Source organism: Polypterus senegalus, chromosome 7 (assembly GCF_016835505.1).
Source record: "Polypterus senegalus isolate Bchr_013 chromosome 7, ASM1683550v1, whole genome shotgun sequence".
NCBI lineage: Eukaryota > Metazoa > Chordata > Cladistia > Polypteriformes > Polypteridae > Polypterus > Polypterus senegalus.
The window spans coordinates 166,418,549-166,442,657 of NC_053160.1; the positions used below are offsets into that span (position 1 = coordinate 166,418,549).

Sequence of the window (24,109 nt, forward strand, 5' to 3'; positions counted from 1 at the left end):
TACTGTTTCAGGTCACATGCTCATCTAGCAATTTTTTTTTTTTTTATTCCCCACCTTAAACATTTTAAGTAAAGAATCTTCAACAATGAAGATTCAGCAAAAAAAAAAATCTTTTTCACAAATGTATTAAAATACAGTATAAAAAAGTAAGTAATGTTAGGAGAAGCATTTGTGTTATAAGTTATCTGCCATCTTTATATTTACTCTGAACTTCAGAGTTAAAAGTTTACCATTTAATTGCATTGCTGGATCATTAAAAATAACCAGAAAGAAAATTTCACATGTAAAGACCTATGAAAATTCTGTTAAGTGTCCATTCTAAAAGGTTTCAGGTAGGCTTAATCTCATTTTTTTAAAAATACTCAAGGATGAGTAAGATACAAGAGGTTACTGCGTTCTGTGCAGATTCCTGAGTCAAGTCACTCCACATGTGCATATACTCCCTTATAATTTAATTATGAAAATAATCTGTATAGATAAGCATTATCAACAAATATATGAATATATATTTTATGTCGCAAAATCCCAAATTGTTGTTTATCTTCAGTCATCAATGAAAGTTAACCTTCCAGGACCCTCGTTTTTCATCCACCTCCTATATCTTTTCCATCGTGGGTCCATAGCCATCTTCATTTTCATTTCTTCTTCCTGTTCCTGTTTATACACCTGCATTAAACAAAAAACAAGACATCCATAAATTCTTCTAAACTGCACAATCTTTGTGATAAGTTATGAGTGTGTGGGCATATTGCATCATTTTAATTCTTCAAAATAAAACTTCTAGTTTTAGTAGCTAGAAATTCTAAAAAAATGTTTGGTTATCTTTGTGAGCATTAAATGTTAAATTGCCTTTGGAAATTGTTTTGCAAGAGTTTATTTAAAATACTTTACAACCCACATATAATTCCCAATAATTGTAACAAGAGTTCTTGGAAACAAATCTGTGATATTGATCTTATTTTATGTATTTTGTGGCACTAAGAATCTTCTCCAAAATTCTTCCAAGTACATGATAACCCAACTATACAGTCATGTGAAAAAGTAGTTTGGTGTTTTTTTGTCAATGTATGTGGAAATAATGTATCAACATATTATCTTCATTTAAACAGTATCAACAGATAAAGGTAATATAAAAAAAAGAAATCAGATTTACATTTTGTAGTCCATTGCATGATTTAAAATTATAAATGATTCAGGTACAAATGACTAGAACATTTATATTTATTTGCTAAAACAATGCTTTTATCAACAGCAATCCACAAAAGAGGTAAACTAAACTGAATAATATCTACCTGAAGGACTGTTTGGGAACAGACTTTACAGGACAAGGGTACAAAATTGATTTCTTTGAGCAAAAATGTCAAAATAAAAGGTAGTTACAATTCCAAGATTTACAGATCAGAACAGAACATCATTACAGAGGATCTTGTGTGAATAGGTCTTATTTAAACCTTGGCAAATTACTTTATAGCTCTTTGTTGTTGAAGTGTGTGCTTGTTTTCACCATGCCTAGATTGAAAAAGGTCTCCAAGCCCACCAGAAAGAAGGTTATACATGCCTATGAGTCTATGAAGGGATTTAAAAAGATCTTCAAACAACTAGACATCCACAATAAAACCCACAAGTGAAGACTATTTCAAACAACTGCCAACTTGTCCAGGCCACCCAAGCAAGTTCAGTCCAAGAGTAAAACACAAGATGCTGAAAGAAGCCTCTGAGAACCCCAGAATTTCATCACCAGGATCTTGAGCTACCTGTTGCCACTATTGATGTCATAAGTCTACCATTAGGAGAAGGCTACACAAATCCAGTTTACATAAAGTTGCGCCAGAAGGACACCTTTGCTGTCCAGAAAGCATCTCAGGGCAAGAGAAAAGTTAGCCCATAAACACATAAGCAAAAAACAGAATTTCTGGAATAAAGCACTCTGGATAGACATGGCAAAAATAAAGCTATTTGCCAATGGTATGAGAACAAATGCTTGGCAAAAACAACAGCATTTGTCCAGAAGAACCTGACAGCAACTGTAAAGCATGGTGGTGGAAATATTATCGATTGGGTCTGCTTTGCTACATCAGGACTTTGACAGCTTATCGTCATACTATTCACTACAAATTCTTAATTGTAGTAGAGGACACTTGAGGACAATGTGAGCCCATCTGTCTGAAGCTTGAAGGTCAACCAAAAGTGGTCTTTACAACATAATATAAAAAAAAAAACACACCAGTAAATCTACCGAGTCATGGCTGAAAATAAAGAAATGGAGGGTTCTAGAATGGCTAAATGAAAGGTCAGATCAGAAATGTTATTGTGAATTTGCTATAGGGGTATAGGTAAGAGGGTTCGAAGGTTTGGGGGATGACTTTAATACCAGCTGGGCATGGACGATACCCCTCAAACATCAAAGCAGCTGATGTCTGAACAGCAACTTCCTCAAAGATGATGTCTGAAATTGCTAGATGGTTACAGGAAACACCTATTTGAAGGGGCAATGCCAACTATTAGGGAAAAGAGGTGGACTTTTTTCCAGAAATGGAAACTGCAATAATGTTTTGAACACATATGCCAAGTCACATTTTCATTGCCCCCAACACATCACCTTCATCAAATTATACTGTTTAAATGAAGATCAACACTTGATATGTCCACGGTCATGAAAAACAGAAAACATTTTAAGAGATATGCTTACTTTCTCACATTACAAAAACCCTTCATATATAAAATCCTCCACCGCTTCACATATCATTGCCAAAAAGAGTTCAAGGAAACAATGAGTGATATTGATCTTATTTTTGTACATTTTGTACAGCGTTTGCCAAGTCTATCTATGATAACCCATCTATACAGGACATGTTAGCATACAGTATCTATAACATCAATGGCACAGATGAGAATAACCCATGAAATGGTAAGAGACTATCTTATACTCATCAAAGCTATATAAAACTGAATCATGAAGGAAATTATGCAAGACAAAAAGAAACCCAAAACAGCCCTCTTTAAGACTAATATATACAACAAAGATTAACTGAATAAACAGTCTAAGACTTAAGTGGATAAAAGCAAAATAAGGCCGCAATGTAAAATAAACCAACACATTTTGGACTACAATATTGTAATTGTGGGGATTTCAAACTTGGCTATGATGAAGTGAAGCCTTCCTTCTTGTTCTCATCAGTTTTGCTATTACATGCAGCTTTATCTTTTCAAAGTGAAATGGAAATACAGGATGCATTAAAAGTCCAAAGTTTAATTTTCCCTTTATATTTCATCAAACATTTTCAGAGTAAAAAAATCGTGCTGCACTTCTTATTCCTGAGACCTTGCACACATCAATCAAATCGGAGTATTCAAGATTCATGGCCAGTGCATTACATTGGCCAAACACATTTTTTTATTCTCCACTTAGTAGAAAAAGAAGCAGATAAAAGTTACCTCAAAGTTCTCCTTGATCCAGAGCTGTCGCTCAAGAAAAGACTCTTTTTTGTGGTCTTCGAGGCTGTCAAACTGAGATGAAGACATACGCATATTCTTTCGAATAAGATAAAGTTTCTCCTCCTCACCATATTCCTCTCGCTTAATGCTAAATCGGTAAATCCAGCCACAATACCAAATAACATAGGAACAAAGAAAATAGGGCGAGAGAATGATCTGACAAAGTAAGATATCAGTTATATTGGGCTTCTGATAACCCCCTTTAATATCAATCTTGTTCTTGATGATATCTCGGATGACCTCCTCCTCTTCCTCACGGATCTCTTCTTTTGATCTCTTGTTCTTCCCCTTCTCCTTAGTTTTATTCAACAAGCCCTGCTTCTTTGCCAGCTCAGTTGCCTGAATCCGATATTTGGGCACCGTAGCCAGGTAGTTGATGGCTTCATTGTAACTGCTCCACCAACTGAAATACTGAAACAAACATATATTAGCATTGTATAATAAAATTTAAACCCAGCAAATGCAAAGAGTCATTGATATTCAGTAATACATCTTTTAATTGTCTAAAACCACTTTTTTGTCCCTTGGAGGAATTTGGTTGACTTTACAACTGCTACTATAAAATAAATGGAGCCTACGACGAGTAGCACTGGCCCTTATAAGCTAGCAAGAACAAAAGTTGCAATGCATGTAGATGCTGACACAAAGCCACATAGATGTTATATGAAAACAAACAGGAGAGAAAGCCAATGGAGTCTCTGCTTCATTACAAGGAAAGGCAAATGGTGAATACACCAAACAATGACTCTGCACATCTCCCACAGAAATGTACTTTGTATCCTAATCAAAAGATAGGGTACAGAAAATACAAGTCAAAAATGAAGTTTGTGAAAGGGATCCATGTAGAAACTATAAATTTTACAATAAAAACCAGTTAGTGATGATGCAAAGGAAATACAATCGGTAAAATTGGATTACTGTGAAAGACAAGTATTAAGATACATAATGAGAAACGAAAAGGTATAATGTGAACATATTTGTTTTTTTTTTATATTTTATTCATTTGAATTAGAGACAGGTAATATTCATTACAGTCAAGACAAATTTAATACAGGGTGAGGCAGAAAGGACGGACGTCTTTGAAATGGCTAGAACTCACCACTAGGTGTAGTGACAGATTGCGGTAGGTGGCGTTAGGTTCGTGAAGTCTTAGCATTTTTTTTATTTTCTTTTTAGTTGAAGCCATGGAGCCGCGGACAATAGAATACTGCGTCTTTGCATACGACTGTTTTGTCAAGAACAGCCAATCTATTACCGCAGTTCAGCGTGAGTTTCGTTGCCATTTCAATATTCACAGAAATAAAGTTGTTCCCGCTTGTAACACTATCCTACGTTGGGTTAAAGCATTTCGTACACGAGGTTCACTAATGAACAAAAGACCGCCGGGGGCTACACGAACGGCACGTACCCCTGAAAATGTGGAAAGCGTACGACTAGCCATGCTGCGCAGTCCGAGTCGATCTGCTCGGAAGCATTCTTCTGAACTTGGCCTCAGTAATCGTTTCGGTAAGGCGTATATTGCATTTAGACTTGCATTTCCATCCCTACAAATTGGCCGTTGTGCAACAGTTGAAGGCCGGGGATTATGCACAAAGACTGAACTTAGCACATGAAATGGAAGCAATTTTTGAGCAAAATGACAACCTAATTTTGTTCATGAGTGACGAAGCTCATTTTCATCTCAACGGCTTGATGATTCAACAGAATTGCTGTTATTGGGCTTCTGAAAATCCGAAAAAAATATACAAAAGACCACTGCACAGCCCGAAAGTGACGGTTTGGTGCGCCATGGACAAAACTTGCGTGGTTGGTCCATACTTTTTCGAAGACGATAATGGGAATGCTGTTACCGTGAACTCTGAGCGCTATATCGAGATGATAAACAACTTTTTTTTTTACCTGAATTACGACGAAAACGTATTCCCACACAGCTAGAGCATCAATGGATGTTATTCACCCTCTCTTCCCTGGTCACCTCATTTCCAGGTTTGATGACATTCATTGGCCTCCTCAGTCCCCTGACTTATCCATGTGCGATTATTTCTTGTGGGGTCACCTCAAGGCACACGTGTAAGTCCCGTACATTGGAACTGAAGTAAGCCATTCGCGTGGAAGTCGTCCAAATTGACAGAGCGATGTTGAAGAGTGGGGGCCAACTTCCATGAACACCTTCAGAAATACATCAGTGATAATGGACACCACATGGGAAATGTTGTTTTCCACACTTGCTTTTGTCAAATGCTATTTCAATAAGAACTCAAGTCTTTCAATACATTTCTTTGTAAGAAAAAATTAACAATTTTGTGATTTTGTAAAAAATGTCCGTCCTTTCTGCCTCACCCTGTACATTAAAGCAATATTCGCCCCCCACACAAATGTGAACATATTTGGTTTGAAGAGGCAATGTGGACAAAAATGTGCATTGTGACAAAGTAAAATGAACAGCTCAGAATAAAGCATTACTTGCCTTTGGAACACTGCAGAAAAAGGCATGTGTTTATAAATGACTGTCAGACCAGTTACAATGGTGGAAGCAGCAACAAATCTCGGAGGACAATCAGGTGGGTGAGGTAAAGGTTATTATTGTCAGGGACATTTGAATGTTAACCCAGAGAAAAATGTCAGAATAAGACTAGAAAACAGAAGAGTGTGGAAGCTGCTCTCACAGGCTGATGGGACATAACAGATATACAGTAATTCTGAATGGGAGCTATTAATTGAATCTCAGGTATGCAACTCATATAAATGAACTAATGAGAGAACAAATTTGCTAACATATGAATTCAGAATAAAACAAACTCAGCAGACATTAAAAGGCATACCCCACTGAAAATTTATGTTTTTTAAATGTTACTTACCCCATGCGGTTTGTAAAGGCAGCCAAAAAAATTAAATCTCATGAAGAGCGGGGATAGCAATGTTTCTAAAAGAACCGGAGTCTATAAGGACCAATGCTCAACAACAGCAAAAATATTTTAAAAAAGTCATGTTTCTCATGTCACATCATCCAGTTGTATGTGCACAAAATGCATGCATTTTTTTTTTCCTAATGCATGAGTTAACTGAAAAAAAAAGTATGTCACTTTCCATTTCCTTCTCATGGGCATGGGACAGACTAATAAGAGGTAAGACAGACCAGACCTCTGTGAGCAATTATTCTAGTGCCCCATGTATTTGGAAGGCATACTTTTATTAAAACTATAGAACATATGACAAGGGCCTTTCCGATCATAACTAACTCCTCACTACTCTACATGTGTCATATTCATCTGCTCCAAATACAACAACCCCCTACACACATGCTCCTTATAGATATGTCTCTGTGCAAAGTGTGAAGAATCTTTACAATTTCAAAACTGGAGTGGATAAAGTTTATGGTGAAGCAACTCCATTATGAAGATTGCCCACAAGCATACTATCTGTTGGGATAGAAAAAAAAAAGATCAACTAAGTGCCAAGACAATCAAAGGCCTGTCCACAGTAAACTCATCTTTTAAGATTGCATGTTCTTTATGGCAGAATTCTCCAACTTTGGTGATCAGGGTTTCTTAGCTTTTTTTTTTTTGCTGTAGGGTGAGCCTCTGGTGAATCCAGAATATCTTATGCCAGCTAGCATTTTAGAAGGGCAGAGACTTACAGATAGAGAGCCTTTTAGAGCTTTGCATGATGAACAAGAAATCTCCTTGTATCAGGAAGACAGAAAAAACAAGAATGTTCAGAATTGGGGACTTTTATATCCATTATGTAGTGACAAACCTCTGTGGAAAAAGGAAGCAGGAATTTGGCACATGAGCAATCAAAGAACATGTGTCCATACTGCACATTTCCAGTCTAAAAGCGTAGTGCAAGGAGTCTCAAAAGTGTACAGTGCAAAATTATATATTTCAATAACATGAAATTGAGCAAGAAAGAAATAAGGGCGTTACTCATGTCTGAAATATGGACATTAGAGGTAACAGTGAGCAAGCTTACAAAAATTAACAAATTCAAAGAGGAAACAACTTGAAGAAAAGGACCCAGTGTCATGTTAGAATGAAAGAGACAAAGAGAGCAACAAGTGCTATATTGAGACGTGTTACACAGCAGAGGAGACCCTTTCACAGGGATGAAGCATAAAACCTGAACGACAGAACTTTTGAAAGAGAATACCTGCATTCTTAAACACAGATTTATAAACTAATGAACAAGAAACGGTCACTCCACTAATATGCCAAGTAAATGTACTGCATGTTTAACACAAAATGTAAACATTCAAACCACATTGCAGGGCATTTTCATTACAAGTCCTACAGAAACTAAACCTTCATTGCCACTCACTTGTCCATAGCATTTCTGCAACATTCACATGCACTCAGAAATGATTATGCGTAGAATGAGGATTTAAAAAATTCAGTCCATTTTAGAGTTATGTCTGTTTCGTAACAAAATGTGGAAAAATGTATGTGATTTGAATACTTTCTGAAAGTACTGCAGTTAAGACATTACCTGAAAAACAGATATGGCACACACAGTCACCAGAATGACTATTCGGACATCCACTTTAGGTGTTAGTCTTCTGCGATAATAATGATAATAGTGGCTATAATACTCCTCAGGATGATCAAGCATGTAATCGTAATCTTTCCGAGACTCTTCATCCTGACAAAAATAATACAAGAATAAATTTAACTTGTTACAAAATAAACTGTAACATGACTTTATGTTTACACCATACGGCTATTACCCAGTCTGAATTTAACCAAATAAACAGGGTGGCCCATATTTATGTATAGGATTGAAAAGGTGTTATTGTCGGGAAACTACCAATGTTATTAACAAGTAACATAATGGAACATGAACATTAAGAACCTTAAATGTTTTTTCATCCCCTGTTCATCCAGATCAATACATGCCTGAAGATGAAGAGCAACGTTGTCACAGGCAGTTTGACACATCTGTACCGGTATTCTCTTAAATTCTTCTGTGATAGCTTCACATAGCTCAGCCACATTGTGGATGCGATGTTGATACATCTTGCCTTTTAGGTAACCCCACAGGAAAGAGTCTGGTGGGATCCAGCACATTGTTACTCCCACTCTCAGTGATGCCATTTTCAATACTTTTTGCGCAGTAGTTTACATGCTATAGCCTGTAAAAAGCCATATACATAAATATGGGCCACCCTGTATATAAGATGCACTACATTGAAGCTTATTTTTCACATTTCAGGCTACTTTAAAAGTGAATCTATAAAAAAAAAAAAGTCATAAAAATATTAATTATTTGTGCTTAACATTTTATGGCCTAAATTTGAACAATTCATCCAGAACATTGTGAATTTTATACACTATCAACCCTGTTTAATTGAAGATGTTAAAAAATTAGAGAAGTAGAGGAAACTGATACCTTCCGTCATGCAGCTAAGATGTTCTTAGATTAGTGCCACCAACTTATACACTGAAGGTGTCAATTTTAAAACCTGAATTAGGAAAACGTTTTTTTTTTTTTTAAACAAAAACACAAGTTTCTACCACCAACAAAAAAATAAAGACTGGTGATTTTAAAAAGACAAAAAAAACTTAATTAGTATTCCTTGGAATTAAAGTTTAGCTGCTGTGATATCTTAGAAAATTGTGAATTGTGAAAATTAAAAGCTTGAGGTTCAGATTGAACTTCAAGTAGTAAAGTGATATACCATGTTATCCATTCATGGATGCAACTAGAAGTGAAACAAGATAATACCTTTACTGGCTAACTGAGTAGATTATAATCTGCAGGCTTTCATGGCAGCTCTGGTCCCTTGTTTAGGCAGGGAGAAGGTGCATTAAAAGACTGCATATTGTAATCTACTCAATTAGCCAATAAAAGGTATAATTTTGCTTCACTTGTGATTGAACTCAAAATTCACAAAAATCTTTCCTTCAAAGTTCTAAATGCATATGTCAGATTTTATGAACCTCAGAGCAGTAGTTTGGCTACTGTTGGTACTTGCTTTAAAACTTTGAACGTTAACAGTTTCAAGCTGAATAGTTAAAAATTCACCCAAAACCTAATCAGCATTTAATACCAACAAGGGTTCTGCGGACAATGGGTCTTTTTACTTCCTGTACATGCTTCCTCACTTGGTTTGCCCAGTTGATTTCATACAAGGGACGCTATTGGCGGATGGCTGAGAAGCTAACCAATCAGAGCACGCAGTTAAGATCCTGTGTGCTGAAAGCGGTGTTAACCAGGACATCTCGTCTAGCTCATTCCACATCAACGTGTTTCGCTGTGTAAAGAGTTAACTTTTGTGCTCTTTTGTGTTTATCTTTGTGCATAGTCAAGCCCTTCATTAAGGCTCTAAAACGATCTGCTCCTGCTACTGCTTTAGGGTCTGTGCCCAAGCGCCAACGGAAGATGTTAACGATTGCCAAAAAGGTAAACGTTTTGGATTTGTTGAAGGAAGGGAAAAGCTACAACGCTGTAGGACGCCATTTCAGCATCAATGAGGCTACGATTCTTTTTATTTAAAAAGTAGGAAAGGAATATAAGATCTACGGCCGCAGTGTCCTTTTAACCAGGGTGCAAAACGAGTTGTAAGTGGATGTAATAAGGCAGTAGTCTGGATGGAATCTGCTTTAGGGATTTGGATTGAAGAATAATAACGGCGGTGCTACACAGTTGCCTGAAGTGGCTCCTTTAGAAGAGCTGTAACACTCTCCTTTGTTGTGCAGTAAAATTAAACTCATTGTTATCAGACAAGTCATCGTGTCATTGTTGGTGAGTAACCAGAATTAATTTTCACTTACAGTACTTAGTACATGTACGTATGTTTAGTGTCACTGTACACACATTTACTGTATACAATTTTTCTTGCATTGTACGTATTTATTGCTGGTGGCCTGTCTATCGTAATGGCTGTAACATCGGAGACACTCGATATCTTTAAAATAATATTTAGGTTTTACTGTATATAAACAGTGTGTTTACATACATAATTTCAATGAATCTTACCTAATATCTAAGAGAATACAAAGGGATTATGCTGTATAACTGTGCAGGGAATATTTATAAACAGTGTGGGAGAGTGTATAAGGGCTTAAAATATATAAAAATAACCATACAAACATATGGTATCTACTTCGCAGATTTTCATCTATCGCTGGGGGGTCTGGAACGCAACCCCCGTGATCGAGGAGGGATTACTGTATACCGAAAAAATATATGAACAATCCAAACCAGTAAACAAATTCCATTGTTAAATCCATCCATCCATCCATTTTCTAACCCGCTGAATCCGAATACAGGGTCACGGGGGTCTGCTGGAGCCAATCCCAGCCAACACAGGGCACAAGGCAGGAACCAATCCAGGGCAGGGTGCCAACCCACCGCAGGACACACACAAACACACCCACACACCAAGCACACACTAGGGCCAATTTAGAATCGCCAATCCACCTAACCTGCATGTCTTTGGATTGTGGGAGGAAACCGGAGCACCCGGAGGAAACCCACGCAGACACGGGAGAACATGCAAACTCCACGCAGGGAGGACCCGGGAAGCGAACCCAGGTCTCCTAACTGCGAGGCAGCAGCGCTACCACTGCGCCACCGTGCTGCCCCCATTGTTAAATCATAAATGCATATTATTATCCATCCATCCATCACCCAACCCGCTATATCCTAACTGTAAGTACAAATTTACAAAAACACACTTTTACTATAATTCTACAGGTACAACTCTGCCATGGACGGTCCCAAGCCTGGCTGAGAAAGAAAGATATTTGGGCGTGTGTCTATCTACCCCACCCCATTAAACAAAACCTAGCTAAAAAAAACACCAACAAGAGATCAACAGGACTCGGCCCTGGGAAGAGATGGATCTTCAACTAGAAGATTTATGACACCATGTGAAGAAAGCCAGAACTCTCTGTAAGCCTCAAGACTGACCACTCTTTTTTCGATCAGGGCAGCCAACACTGGAACACGAGAACCATGTATAAGACAAGGAAGACTTTTCAAGTAGCAGCGGAGATTAAAAACTACATCATCACTCTGCTTGGAGTCAGTAAGATCAGATGGACACAGGCTGGACAGAAACGAGTGGTCTCAGGAGAGATAATGATGTACTTCAGACATGAAATGGATAATTCACCCTCCCCACCCACACCCAAGAAGTACCACTGATGTTGTCTAAAGTAGCTCAGAGAGCTCTTATAGGATGGGAAGCCCATGGCTCAAGGATCATCACAACATCCTTCTGAACTAATAAGATCAACATGAACATCATACAGTACTTAAGCGCCTACCAATGACAGTGAAGAGGCAGTCAAAGACCAGTTCTACACCAGACTGTAGTCCATTATTGAGAAGTACCCAGAGAGAAATGTTAACATCCTGATAGAGGACTTCAATGCTAAGATCAGAAAAGACAACACTGGGTATGAAGACATCATGGGAGGCCGTGGACCAGGGGACATGGACAAGAATGGCAAAAGGCAAACAGACCTGTGTAAACGGAACCACTTTATCATTGGTAGCAGCATTGTTCCCCAAAAGAAGACGCACAAAGCTACTTGCATATCGCCAGACCACATAACTGAGAATTAGATTGATCACATCTGCATCAGTACAAAGTTCAGAAGATCAATGCAGAACGTGAGAGTAAAGAGAGGAGCGGACATGGCTTTGGATCACCACCTTGTTGTGGCAAAGCTAGAGCTGGAGCTTAAGCCACCTCTGTGCAAGTGGGGTTTAGCATACACTGGGGCAAGAAGCAAGATCCTCAAGATAAATGCAGTCGGCACCAAACCGGTCATGCTGGATGGTGAAGTATTAGAGGAAGAGCATTCCTTTACTTACTTGGGCAGTGTCATTGACAAGCAGGGTGGGATAGAGACCGACGTCAGATCACGAATCAGGAAAGCACGAGTAGCATTCATACAATTATGTAACATCTGGAGTTCCAAGGAACTGCCACTCAACACCAAAGTTAGGCACTTCAACACCAACATTTATACGGAGCAGAGACATGGGAGAACTACAGCCAACACCACCAACAAAGTGTCAGTTTTCAACAACTTCCTACGAAAGGTTGTCTGCATTTGCTGGCCAGACACCATCAGCAACAGTGAACTCTGGCAGAGAACGAATTTAGCTGCCCGTCGAAGAAGAAATCGTATTGGGGCTGGATAGGACACAACCTGTGAAAGCCTGCAAGTAACATCACCAGACAAACCCTAACATGGAATCCCCACAAAAAGGGTAAAAGAGGTCGACCAAAGAACACCTGGTGCAGGGAGTTGGAGGCAGATATCAAGACCATGGTTTACTTACACACAGGAAAAAATCTGCTCACATCACTCCTGTCCTCTATGATTTGCACTGGTTACCAGTTTCTTCAAGAATTAAATATAAAACTCTTCTTCTCACCTTTAAAGTCCTTCATGGTTTAGCCCCTCATTATCTGTCTAAGCTGCTGCTTCCTTTCACTCCTGCTTGTGTGTTACGATCATCTGACACTAACTTACTCACTGCACCTAAATACAGGTTAGTAACTACAGGTGGCAGAGCTTTCAGTCTGATAGCCCCTAAAATTTGGAATGCTCTTCCTCTCAGCCTTTGCAAGGAAAAATCTATTACTCATCTCAAACTCCTGTTAAAAACACATCTCTTCAATGAGTATTATTCATTTTCTTTTATGTAATTTCAACTGTCTTGTTAATGTGTTTATTGAATTGTAAAGTGTCCTTGAGTGTATGAAAGGCGCTACATAAATAAAACTTATTATTATTACCACCACCATGGGGATGACCTGGAACCAGCTGGAGAGAAAAGTCCTGGACAGAGATGCTTGGCGCTCCCTTGTCGGAGGCCTAGTATCTCACCCAGGGTAGATCCCAATAGTTCATCCATTGTAACCAGCATCCCTGTTTTTGCAAACTAAAGAAATATGTGAGTAAATGCATTGATAAATCAAAAGACACAAGTAATTACTGTACATGGCACACAAACTGAAATCACAAAATGCCTTTAAAATAAACTGTCAGCCACACATTATAAGAGTTACGTCACCTTCATATCTAATCCAGATACTTCTCAAAAACTGTAATGGCCAACACTTCAGCTACATGATTTGCTAATTGTTCCATTTTAACAGAACAAATGAGCATATCCAAGTCTACGATAAGTGTTTTGAATTTGTGCTTATGAATATTTAATCCATCCATCCATTATCCAACCCGCTATAGCCTAACTACAGGGTCACAGGGGTCTGCTGGAGCCAACCCCAGCCAACACAGGGCACAAGGCAGAAAACAAATCCCGGGCAGGGCGCCAGCCCACAGCAGTGACTATTTACTTACACTCTGAATTACTTGTAAGTTTCTCTTTTACAATTTTTATGCTTAATTTTTTTTTGTGTGTTTGATTTACTTGCAGTAAATGAAATGGAAGTTTCAATTATTATTCTACTTAAAAATTACCAGAACTTCACTTGCAAAATGGAAGGGCACTAGTCTGCGTTTGAGCTTGGTTCTGTTAGGCTTTTTATTATATTACTTTACTTACTGTGAATATGAACAATTATTTAGAAAACATTTGCACACTTGGGGGGAAAAAAATCTAATTTACCAAGAGATTAGATTTTCTCAGTGGCACAGTAACCGTGTCTGCGTGGGTTTCCTCCCACACTCCAAAGACATGCAGGTTAGGTGCATCGGCGATTCTAAATTGTCCCTACTGCGTGTGTGTGTGTGTGTGTCCTGCGGTGGGCTGGCACCCTGAACGGGGTTTGTTTCCTGCCTTGCGCCCTGTATTGGCTCCAGCAGACCCCGGTAACCCTGTAGTTTGGATGGATTACATTTTCTTGTCCATTGTTGTCACTCTACTCACCCTAAACTTCCACGAATTAATTGTTTCATTTTTAATCACATCTGACACACTACTATACAAACACTTAACGTTATACCATAAAAATACTATAAAATGAAATGGCGGACACGTAACAACATTAAAGAGATGTAATGATCTGGCTTCAACCCCATAGTATAACAAATAGAAAACAACAAATATATTAAAATTTTTAAGTCCCGTTAATTACAGAACAGAAAAAAATGAAGGAGGTTCAGGAAGTAACAACCCACGGGAAAAGCGATAACTCAAATTGCCGGACCCTCTAAAACAAAAATGCTCTAATCGGCCAATCAAATTTACAGTGGCATTTACGGATATGCCGTGGCGGATGAACCAAGACTACCAATAACTTCGCGCCAAATCATCTATTTCTGTATCTGTTTTTTTATCCTCAAGTGGTTTGGGAGAAAGCGTCAGTTGCTAAAGGAAGGACCAATTCTGGAACGTGACGCCAATATTATCTCAAGGCATATTCAAAAATAGATCGAACTGCATTGAGAAAAGTACAAGCCAACCACTGGGAGAACATGAGACATCCTACATAAACTAAGTTATCATTAACTTTTCTGAAAGCGTACGTAATTTTTAAAGCCACAAAACAAATCCGTCCGGGTCCACCTGCAAACCACTTTACCTTCAGTGTCTCGTATGCAGTAGCTACTAGGAGAAACTTGCTGTGAGCACCTTCAGCCGTTTCCCCAGCCAGACCAGGGTCCCCAGCTCGGAACCTGTCCGGGTGATACTTTCTGGCGAGCTGGCGGTAAGAGCGTGCTATCTCCGATTTGGAGGCGTCCCGAGGAACGCCAAGAACTTCATAGCAATCCTGAGTTCCGCAATAAAGACCCTCGATTAGTGCGATTGCAGAAGGGAGAAAAGAGCTGACAAAAAACAGATAAATGAAAACCGGTCTGCTCTTCAGACGCATGAACACCGTGGGTACAGCCATGTCAGCACTCCGTCACGCCTCCTTGACGTCCATAAAAGGCGCCCGAAATATTCCGATGACTTCTGGGAAATGTAGTACTCGATTGGTGAGGAACACACGTACAGTGAAACATCTGCCATAATAATCTAGCAGAGAATTTTATTGGCGAGCCAATCAAATGGGTTGTTCTGTTGAGCCCCTGAATTGCGGAGTTGCGAAGGTCTGAAGCAGGAATCTTCTAAAATCGGGGTTACTTTTACGTCGTGCGCATGTGCACAGCATTCACGCATCAATCCAAGAGTGGGTGCGAGCTAGTTCATAGCGCCATTGAAACGTTAAATGGTTCACTCGTAACGTGGAACTGAGTTTCGCACGTTTAAGGTTGTACTTGATATCCTCCTAATTCCACCCCTTTAATGTTTAAGTATATAATATGTATTTTAGATATATTATGTAGATGTTAGATTTTAAGTATGAGGCTATGCTGTCTTTGTCTTTATACTTTAGTTACTCAGCTTGTCTGAATACTGGTGCTGAACTCAAGTAGTCTTGACTGACACAGACCAAGGTGTCGTTGGGGGGTGGGGCTTCTGGGGCTTTATCTTTTGGCCTCTGACATGTAGCCCCTGATCTTACAGAGCCCACCAATCTGTTCAGCACATGGACGCCTCTATAGCCCCTGATCTTCTGTAGGCCAGCTATGAGTTCTCCTGTTTCAAAAATTCGTAGGGGACCTCCTCCCAGTCTGCAGGGAGCTGAGGCTAATTTCCCAATAAGTGCTGAAGCTAGTGACGCTCCTGGCATAGATTTATGTTAATTTATTTTCTTACATGTTTCCCACATTTCTCTTGGACCTGATGGACAAAGATGCTGCACTCTGAATATCTTACCTGAGCAGCACATCACCAGATATCATTCATGGTTGCTGTTTATTAGATAGTTCAATCATAAGATGATTGGTAATGGCAGTCCTTTTACACACTGTATACAGTCTTCTATTGACAGATCTGCCCTTGGCCATTCTGTAGTAGAACAAAGACTGACCATGTGCAGCTGTCACCTCTTACTGATACAAAGACAAAGACAAAACCCTTTTTTGTCTGTAACAGGGCATGTGGGTTAAATCCTGTAATTGTCATTACAATCAGCGTCACTTCTCTCATTGACTATTTCCTCCTTGGAGAAAGTGTTGCTAAATTCTTCATTAACTGTGCCACAGATAACCTTCAACTAGTATGATTCTATGTCACAATGCTTGGCTGATACATTCCCAAGCAATTGTTACTCTACTCTAGTTTAGAAATAATTATTGTAGAAACTGGATTTATGCTTTGAGTGCAACTATTTTTTGCAATATGATTTGCTTAGGCATTTTTTTTCTTTTTCATTTTTTTTAAATGACTTAAAGAACACAGTTACAATATCTAATATAGGAGTAACCTATTTCTACAACTAGACCCCTGGTAAGTTAAATGACAAATTACAGTCACAAAAGAGATTTAGTGGTAAGGACTGAAAATGAAACTTTGAGATGGGTCTGGCTGCAGACCTCAAGTAATCTGTGACACCATTCAGAGGCTTGTGACTGGAGATGGATGTGACATACTGAAGCTTTGGGAGGTCCACCTTCCACGTGTTAAATGGAAGTGACCTTGATCTTCAATTCCTGTAAACACCATTCATGTTTTATTAGGATCATTATTTGATCCTTTGTTGAAACTGTGTACCCCTTCTTTTTCATTAGGCTCCTTTGGTTCATCTGTGTTAGAACATATGCACACCATTATTTTGTTATATTATGCTTAGTTGACACATGCCAATCATTTGTGGAACATGTGTCAATGAAAACTTTTTGCTCTGCAGTCCAGCAACATATTGTACGCTCCTCGCCACACAACCCTGAACTGGATTAAACAGGTTGGAGAATATTATGTTATTCTTTCCTCTTTAACATTTTTCGTTTATTCATTGTGTCGTACCTGCAGCCTCTACAACTCCCTCCTGGATTAACTGGATTTAATAATGGAAGAAGAGCACTACTTAATGTTTCACTCTGAAGTAACTTAAAAATCTAGATGGTCAAATGAAAGAAATGACAGGAAATGTTGTTAAAATGCAGAAAGAAGTGAGATTTTTGAAAAAAAAAAACAAGCACAGATATAGCTTTTAAATTTCAAAAGGGACTATTGGAAACTGTACATTTTGCTCAGTAAATTGTGGACCAATTGTGTGAGTATGAAACAATAGCTTGCTACAAAGTGTGGGAATTAATTTCATGATAAAGGAACCATAGAAATGGAAACACCTAGAAATGGAACACTATTCCCAGTTTTGCTTTTAATACAATAATTATTGTCACTTCTATTATTATTAGTATTATTATTATTATTAACCGGTAACAGTGGACTGCACGATAACGAGCTGTGAATACATTTGACTTGGGCTTTCATAGTTTTCATCCCCTTTCTCAGTACGTTTAGCATTCGTTTGCTCAGAGGTTGATGCACTTCCTGCTCCTTGAGCAGCTCTTCTTTTCTCCACCCTAGCGGCCTGCTTCTTCTCTTCTTCCGTCGGCATTTTTTCGCATTAAAACTGATTAAGTTAGTTTTTGTGTTGCAATTACTTAGTGCGTTTTTCTTAATTTTTCACTTAAGCTGGCACTTAAGTCTTCAATCTGCCTCAAGAATAATTTAAGATATGAAGAGGTAGAGGAAGTGATGACGAAGGTAGTAGGGATGAAAATGGTGCTCATATGCATACGCCACACAACCGCCCTGCTGCGCTCTGCCGATAGTTGATTCTACAATAAAATAAAATAAAAATAAAAAGAGTAACAAAAATAATCACCAGGAAAGTGGACAGTAGATGTCACGTAGTATATGTGTACCAAATTTTTTCAGGTCAATAGGTGAAATGGTTTACGAGCTACAGATGATTTAAAATCATGGACAGACAAACACACAGCCATGGTAGCGTATTATATAAGAAGATAATAATAATAATATATGCTTTAATTATTATTATAGGTAATTATTAACAAAAATTAAGTTGTGGATTTTTGGGGTGTTGAATTTAAGCTGATATTACAGTAAGTGTATCAAATCAGCTTTGTGTGTGCTTTTGGCAACATGACTGGCAAAGGGCAAATAGGCAGGGAAATGTCTTAGTGACTCAGATTGTGTTCAAGGAGTTGTAACATGGTTTTAAGAATACAGAAAATAGAATCCTTCAGCCTTCATTTTTTAACTTTATTTAAGAAAACAATTTCTTGTGCTGTACTGGGATTAAAACTGTTACATTTTTACCAAATAACTTCTCTGTCTTTGAAAAAATGCATTCACCAAGGATGGATGTTATTGGAAAAGAAAGATAGATTTTGAAAGGCAGTACAGATATGGATATCTAGCTGCTCTTTATGAATTCGGTGTGCCATCTTTTCACGCAGAGTGAAAACTTTGTGCTTCACTAATGTAGAGGACTGGAAAGTATTAATAAAGCTAGGAGTGTAAATAGTTAGTATACAGTAATTAGGTTAGGTTAATCTTTATTGTCTCTCTTAAGAAGAATTTGTCTTGGCTGTCTGGTACTTTTAGTATTACCTCTGAATTTTACTTGCACTGTGTTCCAGTTAAACCCGTGTCTGGTTGAACTTGTATGTGCATTGTGGGTTCTTCCTTCTGACCACGTTGTGATTCCAGAGAGCTGGCTAAATCATGGGTCTCAAATGAAAATGACATTAACAGACATTTCAACATAAACCCAGCCTATGCAAGCTTAAAAAGAAGGACACCTAAATAATAAAAAGGACTTTATGACCAACACACTCCAAACCTTACCTTATTAACTGCCCCTTGCACCCCCACCCTCTCATTTGCTATATATTTCCTTTGATTCCTGTATGTTGTGGGATCCTTACCTGCAGTTTCCAAACCAGACAGTCATGCAGCTGGTTAGAACTCTTCTGATGGTGCCCCCTGTAGAATGTGGTAAGAATTAATTTACAGGGAAGGGTATTTAGGACTAAAGTCAGGAAGCACTGTATTATCCAAAGAGTCATGTAGTTGAAACAGAAAGCTGAAGAAAATGGAGACACTGCTGTGCCTTCTTGGCTATGGAGGTGGTGTTAATTGTCTAGGTGATATCAACTGCAAGGTGCACACCAAATAATTTGTTGCTCTTACCCAATTTAGCTACAGAGATCTTGATGTGCAGTGGGGTGTGGGATGCATGGAAATCAACAATTATCTCTTTCTTATTGTCCATTTAAAGACAGACTGTTGCACTTACACCAGTTCACCTGTAGCTGTATCTTCATTCTATAAGGTGACTCATCCCCATTGCTGACAAGAACCACCACCATTGTGTCATCAGCAAATGTAATGATGGTGTTAGAGCTGTATACAGCCATGTAGTTGTGGGTTAGCAAAGTGAATAGACATGGGCTACGTTCACTGGAGGCTGGTGCCAATGCTCAGTGTGATTGTGCTGAAAATGGTGTTTTCGTTTTGGACTGTCTGGGATCTCTGTGTTAGGAAGTGTTGAAGACTAGCAGGCTCAACTTCCCTATGAGCTTCTCTGGGATGATAGTGTTGAGTACTGAACTGAACACACACACACCAGCCACTTTGCGTCTCTGCAGTTGCATTATGAAGGGTGGGGGGGTTGAATGCTGCTGAGCTGCCAGTTCTGCTTGTTGCGCTGCGCGTTGATCATTTAAAAACCTGTACAGCAACTGTCCTTTTGTCTCACTGCCTTGTCTCATGGGACGTCAAAGTGTCTTTCCAAGAAGATCACGTCTCGACCCAAGATTTTTTTATTATAATAGAGAGATGTATACAGTATATAGAAGTGAAGGTCTGTGATACTTTTTGATATTTATAGATAGTAATATCACAAAAGAAGAAAATGAGTCATGCATCTTAAAATAGTTTTTTATTCTTAAATTTTTGAAAATCTATCAGTGTCATCATCAGAGGACAATGATTAGACATACAGTACAAGAATCAAAGGAAATATGTAGCAAATAAGGAGGGGAGGGGGTAGGTGGGTGTAAGAGGTGTGGGCTAGTAAGGTGTCTTTTTCATTATTTGGATGTTATTCTTTTTAAGTCTGCATATATTGCGTTCATCTCCAAATATCTGTTTATGGCGTTTTCATTTGATAGCCACAAAAAAACATCACAGTCTTTGAAATAAACACTTACTAATTTAACCGGACTCATGTTTAACAGGGAAAATACTAAGAGTGCCATTGAGCTGGATGAATCGTGGCTATCAAATGAAAATGCCATTTGCAGACATTTGGACATGAACCCAGCATATGCAGGCTTAAAAAGACGAACATCCAAGTAGTGAAAAAGACTTTAAGACAAACGCTCTCTGAATGGTACCTTACTAATCCACCCCTCCTACACCCACTTACCCTCCCCTCCTAATCTGCTCTATATTGCCTTTGATTCCTGTATGTCTAATCATTTTCCTCTGATGATGACATCTGGTAGGTGTTGAAAGTTCAAGAATAAAAGACTATTTTAAGATATGTGATTCAGACCCCTCTAGCCACACACACACACCTGCACACACACTCACACACACACATATATATACAGTTAAATCCATAAATATTTGGACAGAGACAACTTTTTTCTAATTTTGGTTCTGTACATTACCACAATGAATTTTAAATGAAACAACTCCGATGCAGTTGAAGTGCAGACTTTCAGTTTTAATTCAGTGGGGTGAACAAAACGATTGCATAAAAATGTGAGGCAAGTAAAGCATTTTTTTAACACAATCCCTTCATTTCAGGGGCTCAAAAGTAATTGGACAATTGACTCAAAGGCTATTTCATGGGCAGATGTGTTCAAGTCCATCATTATGTCATATCAATTAAGCAGTTGAAAGGCCTGGAGTTGATCTGAGGTGTGGTGCCTGCATGTGGAAGATTTTGCTGTGAACAGACAACATGCGGTCAAAGGAGCTCTCCGTGCAGGTGAAAGAAGCCATCCTTAAGCTGAGAAAACAGAAAAAACCCATCCGAGAAATTGCTACAATATTATGAGTGGCAAAATCTACAGTTTGGTCTTCCTGAGAAAGAAAGCAAGCACTGGTGAACTCAGCAACGCAAAAAGACCTGGACGTCCACGGAAGACAACAGTGGTGGATGATCGCAGAATCATTTCCATGGTGAAGAGAAACCCCTTCACAACAGCCAGCCAAGTGAACAACACTCTCCAGGGGGTCGGCATATCGATATCCAAGTCTCCCATAAAGAGAAGACTGCATGAAAGTAAATACAGAGGGTGCACTGCAAGGTGCAAGGCACTCATAAGCCTCAAGAATAGAAAGGTTAGACTGGACTTTGCTAAAGAACATCTAAAAAAGCCAGCACAGTTCTGGAAAAACATTCTTTGGACAGATGAAACCAAGATCAACCTCTACCAGAATGATGGCAAGAAAAAAGTATGGAGAAGGCATGGAACAGCTCATTATCCAATGCATACCAGAGGCAGTGTGATGGCTTGGGCGTGCATGGCTGCCAGTGGCACTGGGACACTAGTGTTTATTGATGATGTGACACAGGACAGAAGCAGCCGAATGAATTCTGAGGTGTTCAGGGACATACTGTCTGCTCAAATCCAGCTAAATGACGTCAAATTGATTGGGCGGAATTTCATGATACAGATGGACAATAACAACAACAACAACAACATTTATTTATATAGCACATTTTCATACAAACAGTAGCTCAAAGTGCATTACATATTAAAGAATAGAAAAATGAAAGACAATTATAAAACAAAATAAATCAACATTAACATCGAATAAGAGTAAGGTTCAATGGCCAGGGGGGACAGAAAAAACAAAAAAAACTCCAGACGGCTGGAGAAAAAAATAAAATCTGTAGGGATTCCAGACCATGAGACCGCCCAGTCCCCTCTGGGCATTCTACCTAATATAAATGAAACAGTCCTCTTTGGATTTAGGATTCTCACGGAAGGACTTGATGATGATGATGGTCACGTAGACTTCTGCCTTTTAATCCGTCCATCATTGTTTGAGCATCATGAAGCTTTGAGTAGGTGGTGGTGGCGCAGCCAAAGCAACCCAGGAGCAACCCAGGAGTTTATTAAAGCAAAGAAGTGGAAAATTATTGAATGGCCAAGTCAGTCACCTGATCTTAACCCAATTGAGCATACATTTCACTTGTTGAAGACTAAACTTTGGACAGAAAGGCCCACAAACAAACAGCAACTGCAGTAAAGGCCTGGCAGAGCATTAAAAAGGAGGAAACCCAGCATCTGGTGATGTCCATGAGTTCAAGACTTCAGGCTGTCATTGCCGGCAAAGGGTTTTCAACCAAGTATTAGAAATGAACATTTTATTTCCAGTTATTTAATTTATCCAATTACTTTTTGAGTCCCTGAAATAAAGGGATTGTGTTAAAAAAAATACTTTAGTTGCCTTACATTTTTATGCAATCTTTTGGTTCAACCGACTGAATTAAAGCTGAAAGTGTGCACTTCAACTGCATCTGAGCTGTTTCATTTAAATTCATTATGTAAATTCATCAATGTACAGAACCAAAATTAGAAAAAAGTTGTCTCTGTCCAAATATTTATGGACCTAACTGTATATACATATATATATTACATCTTATGTACACATTTTATTTATTTATTTATTTTTCTCTGCTGTTCTGATTGACCATGCAAGAAAGCATTTCATGGTACTAATTACACATGACAATAAACTAGACATAATATAACTTGTCTATGCTTACAGGAAAAAAAGCCATCAATGTACAGTATATCCAGACTTTCGAATGGCATTGTGGGTTATCGCGTTGAAACGGAAGTGGAGTGGCCGACAGCACGCGAGAGACGGAGAGGGAGAGAGAGAGGTGGGGAGTCAGGCGCCATTTTATTGGAGCAGAATTGTGGAGGTGAAGGGTTTATTGGAAGAAGGCCGAGAAAGCGTTGCTCTTTGACAGACTAGAGGAGACAAAAGTCTGTTCACAAGTTCACACAAGGAACGGGTTACGGGAGGAGATGGCGGTGGATAGGAGAGACGATAAAGGTATTGTTTTGTTTGTATTTATGTATGCGGGCATGCACTCTTTGCCACTGATGAAATGCAATTTAGGACGATAGAAAGCAACGTTTTGCATGCCGAGACCAATGTAATGTTAGTGTTTTTTTATTTGAAAATGGAGCCAAGGTGTGATTAAGAACGTCAACGATCACGACGAGTATTTATTTTCGCTTGTACGGATAACGCGGAGAGATTTTGTTTTTTTGGGTCAACGCTGCAGTAAACAGTCACAGCCTAGGCCGATGATCGAGCCACCAAGTGAGCGCATTCTGTTTTTCTCGACTGCCTGCAGGCTCAGACTTTTAAAATGGAGCTCGGCGGATGTGCTGGTGGTCCACTTAAGATTTGCAAGACTGCTGTACATATTTCTGCCCCTTTGTATTTATTTTATCCGTCCATTTACTCTCGTTCATAACAAGGCTATGTTTTTACATTTCTGGACCTCTAGATTCTGTTTGCATGCATTTACGAGCAAAACGCTGATGTAAGTGCAGTCGTCCGTTCGGTCGTAAAGGTTCGATTACTCGTTTAGTTTTAGTCTTTCCAGTGATCTCAATTTTGCCGAAAAAGAACGAACTGTCGTACTTTTGTGTAGTTTTTGAATAATTATTCGTTTGCAGTTGAGCTCTTTGTTTTTTTTTGTTTCAAAGTAGCAGTTAATGACATTTGATGTGTCAACAGATTGACGTCTCAGTCAAACTGGCGTCGAAGGTAGTATTTA

The 24,109-nt window shown here is 38.8% G+C and overlaps 2 protein-coding genes across 5 annotated transcripts in view; one reads left to right on the forward strand and one right to left on the reverse strand.

Moving 5' to 3' along the window:
• Positions 1 to 529: 529 nt before the first annotated feature.
• On the reverse strand, positions 530 to 15,325 carry dnajc25 (DnaJ (Hsp40) homolog, subfamily C, member 25). Its single transcript, XM_039759520.1, has 4 exons — positions 15,005 to 15,325; positions 7,981 to 8,133; positions 3,436 to 3,906; positions 530 to 666 (listed from the first exon to the last, which is right to left on the reverse strand). The coding sequence occupies exons 1-4, from the start codon at positions 15,314 to 15,316 to the stop codon at positions 544 to 546; spliced, it is 1,059 nt and encodes a 352-aa protein (XP_039615454.1). The 5' UTR covers positions 15,317 to 15,325; the 3' UTR covers positions 530 to 543.
• A 7,852-nt stretch (positions 15,326 to 23,177) lies between these two features.
• Positions 23,178 to 24,109, forward strand: part of ythdc1 (YTH domain containing 1) — a 45,956-nt gene continuing 45,024 nt past the window's right edge. For 2 of the 4 annotated variants that reach the window (XM_039759522.1, XM_039759526.1), the window contains exon 1: positions 23,179 to 23,373. In XM_039759522.1, the coding sequence (XP_039615456.1) occupies positions 23,346 to 23,373 (28 nt within the window). In that variant the 5' untranslated portion in view covers positions 23,179 to 23,345. Of the gene's footprint in view, positions 23,374 to 24,109 lie in introns of all 4 variants that reach the window. The other 2 variants (XM_039759523.1, XM_039759525.1) reach the window with 2 other exon arrangements.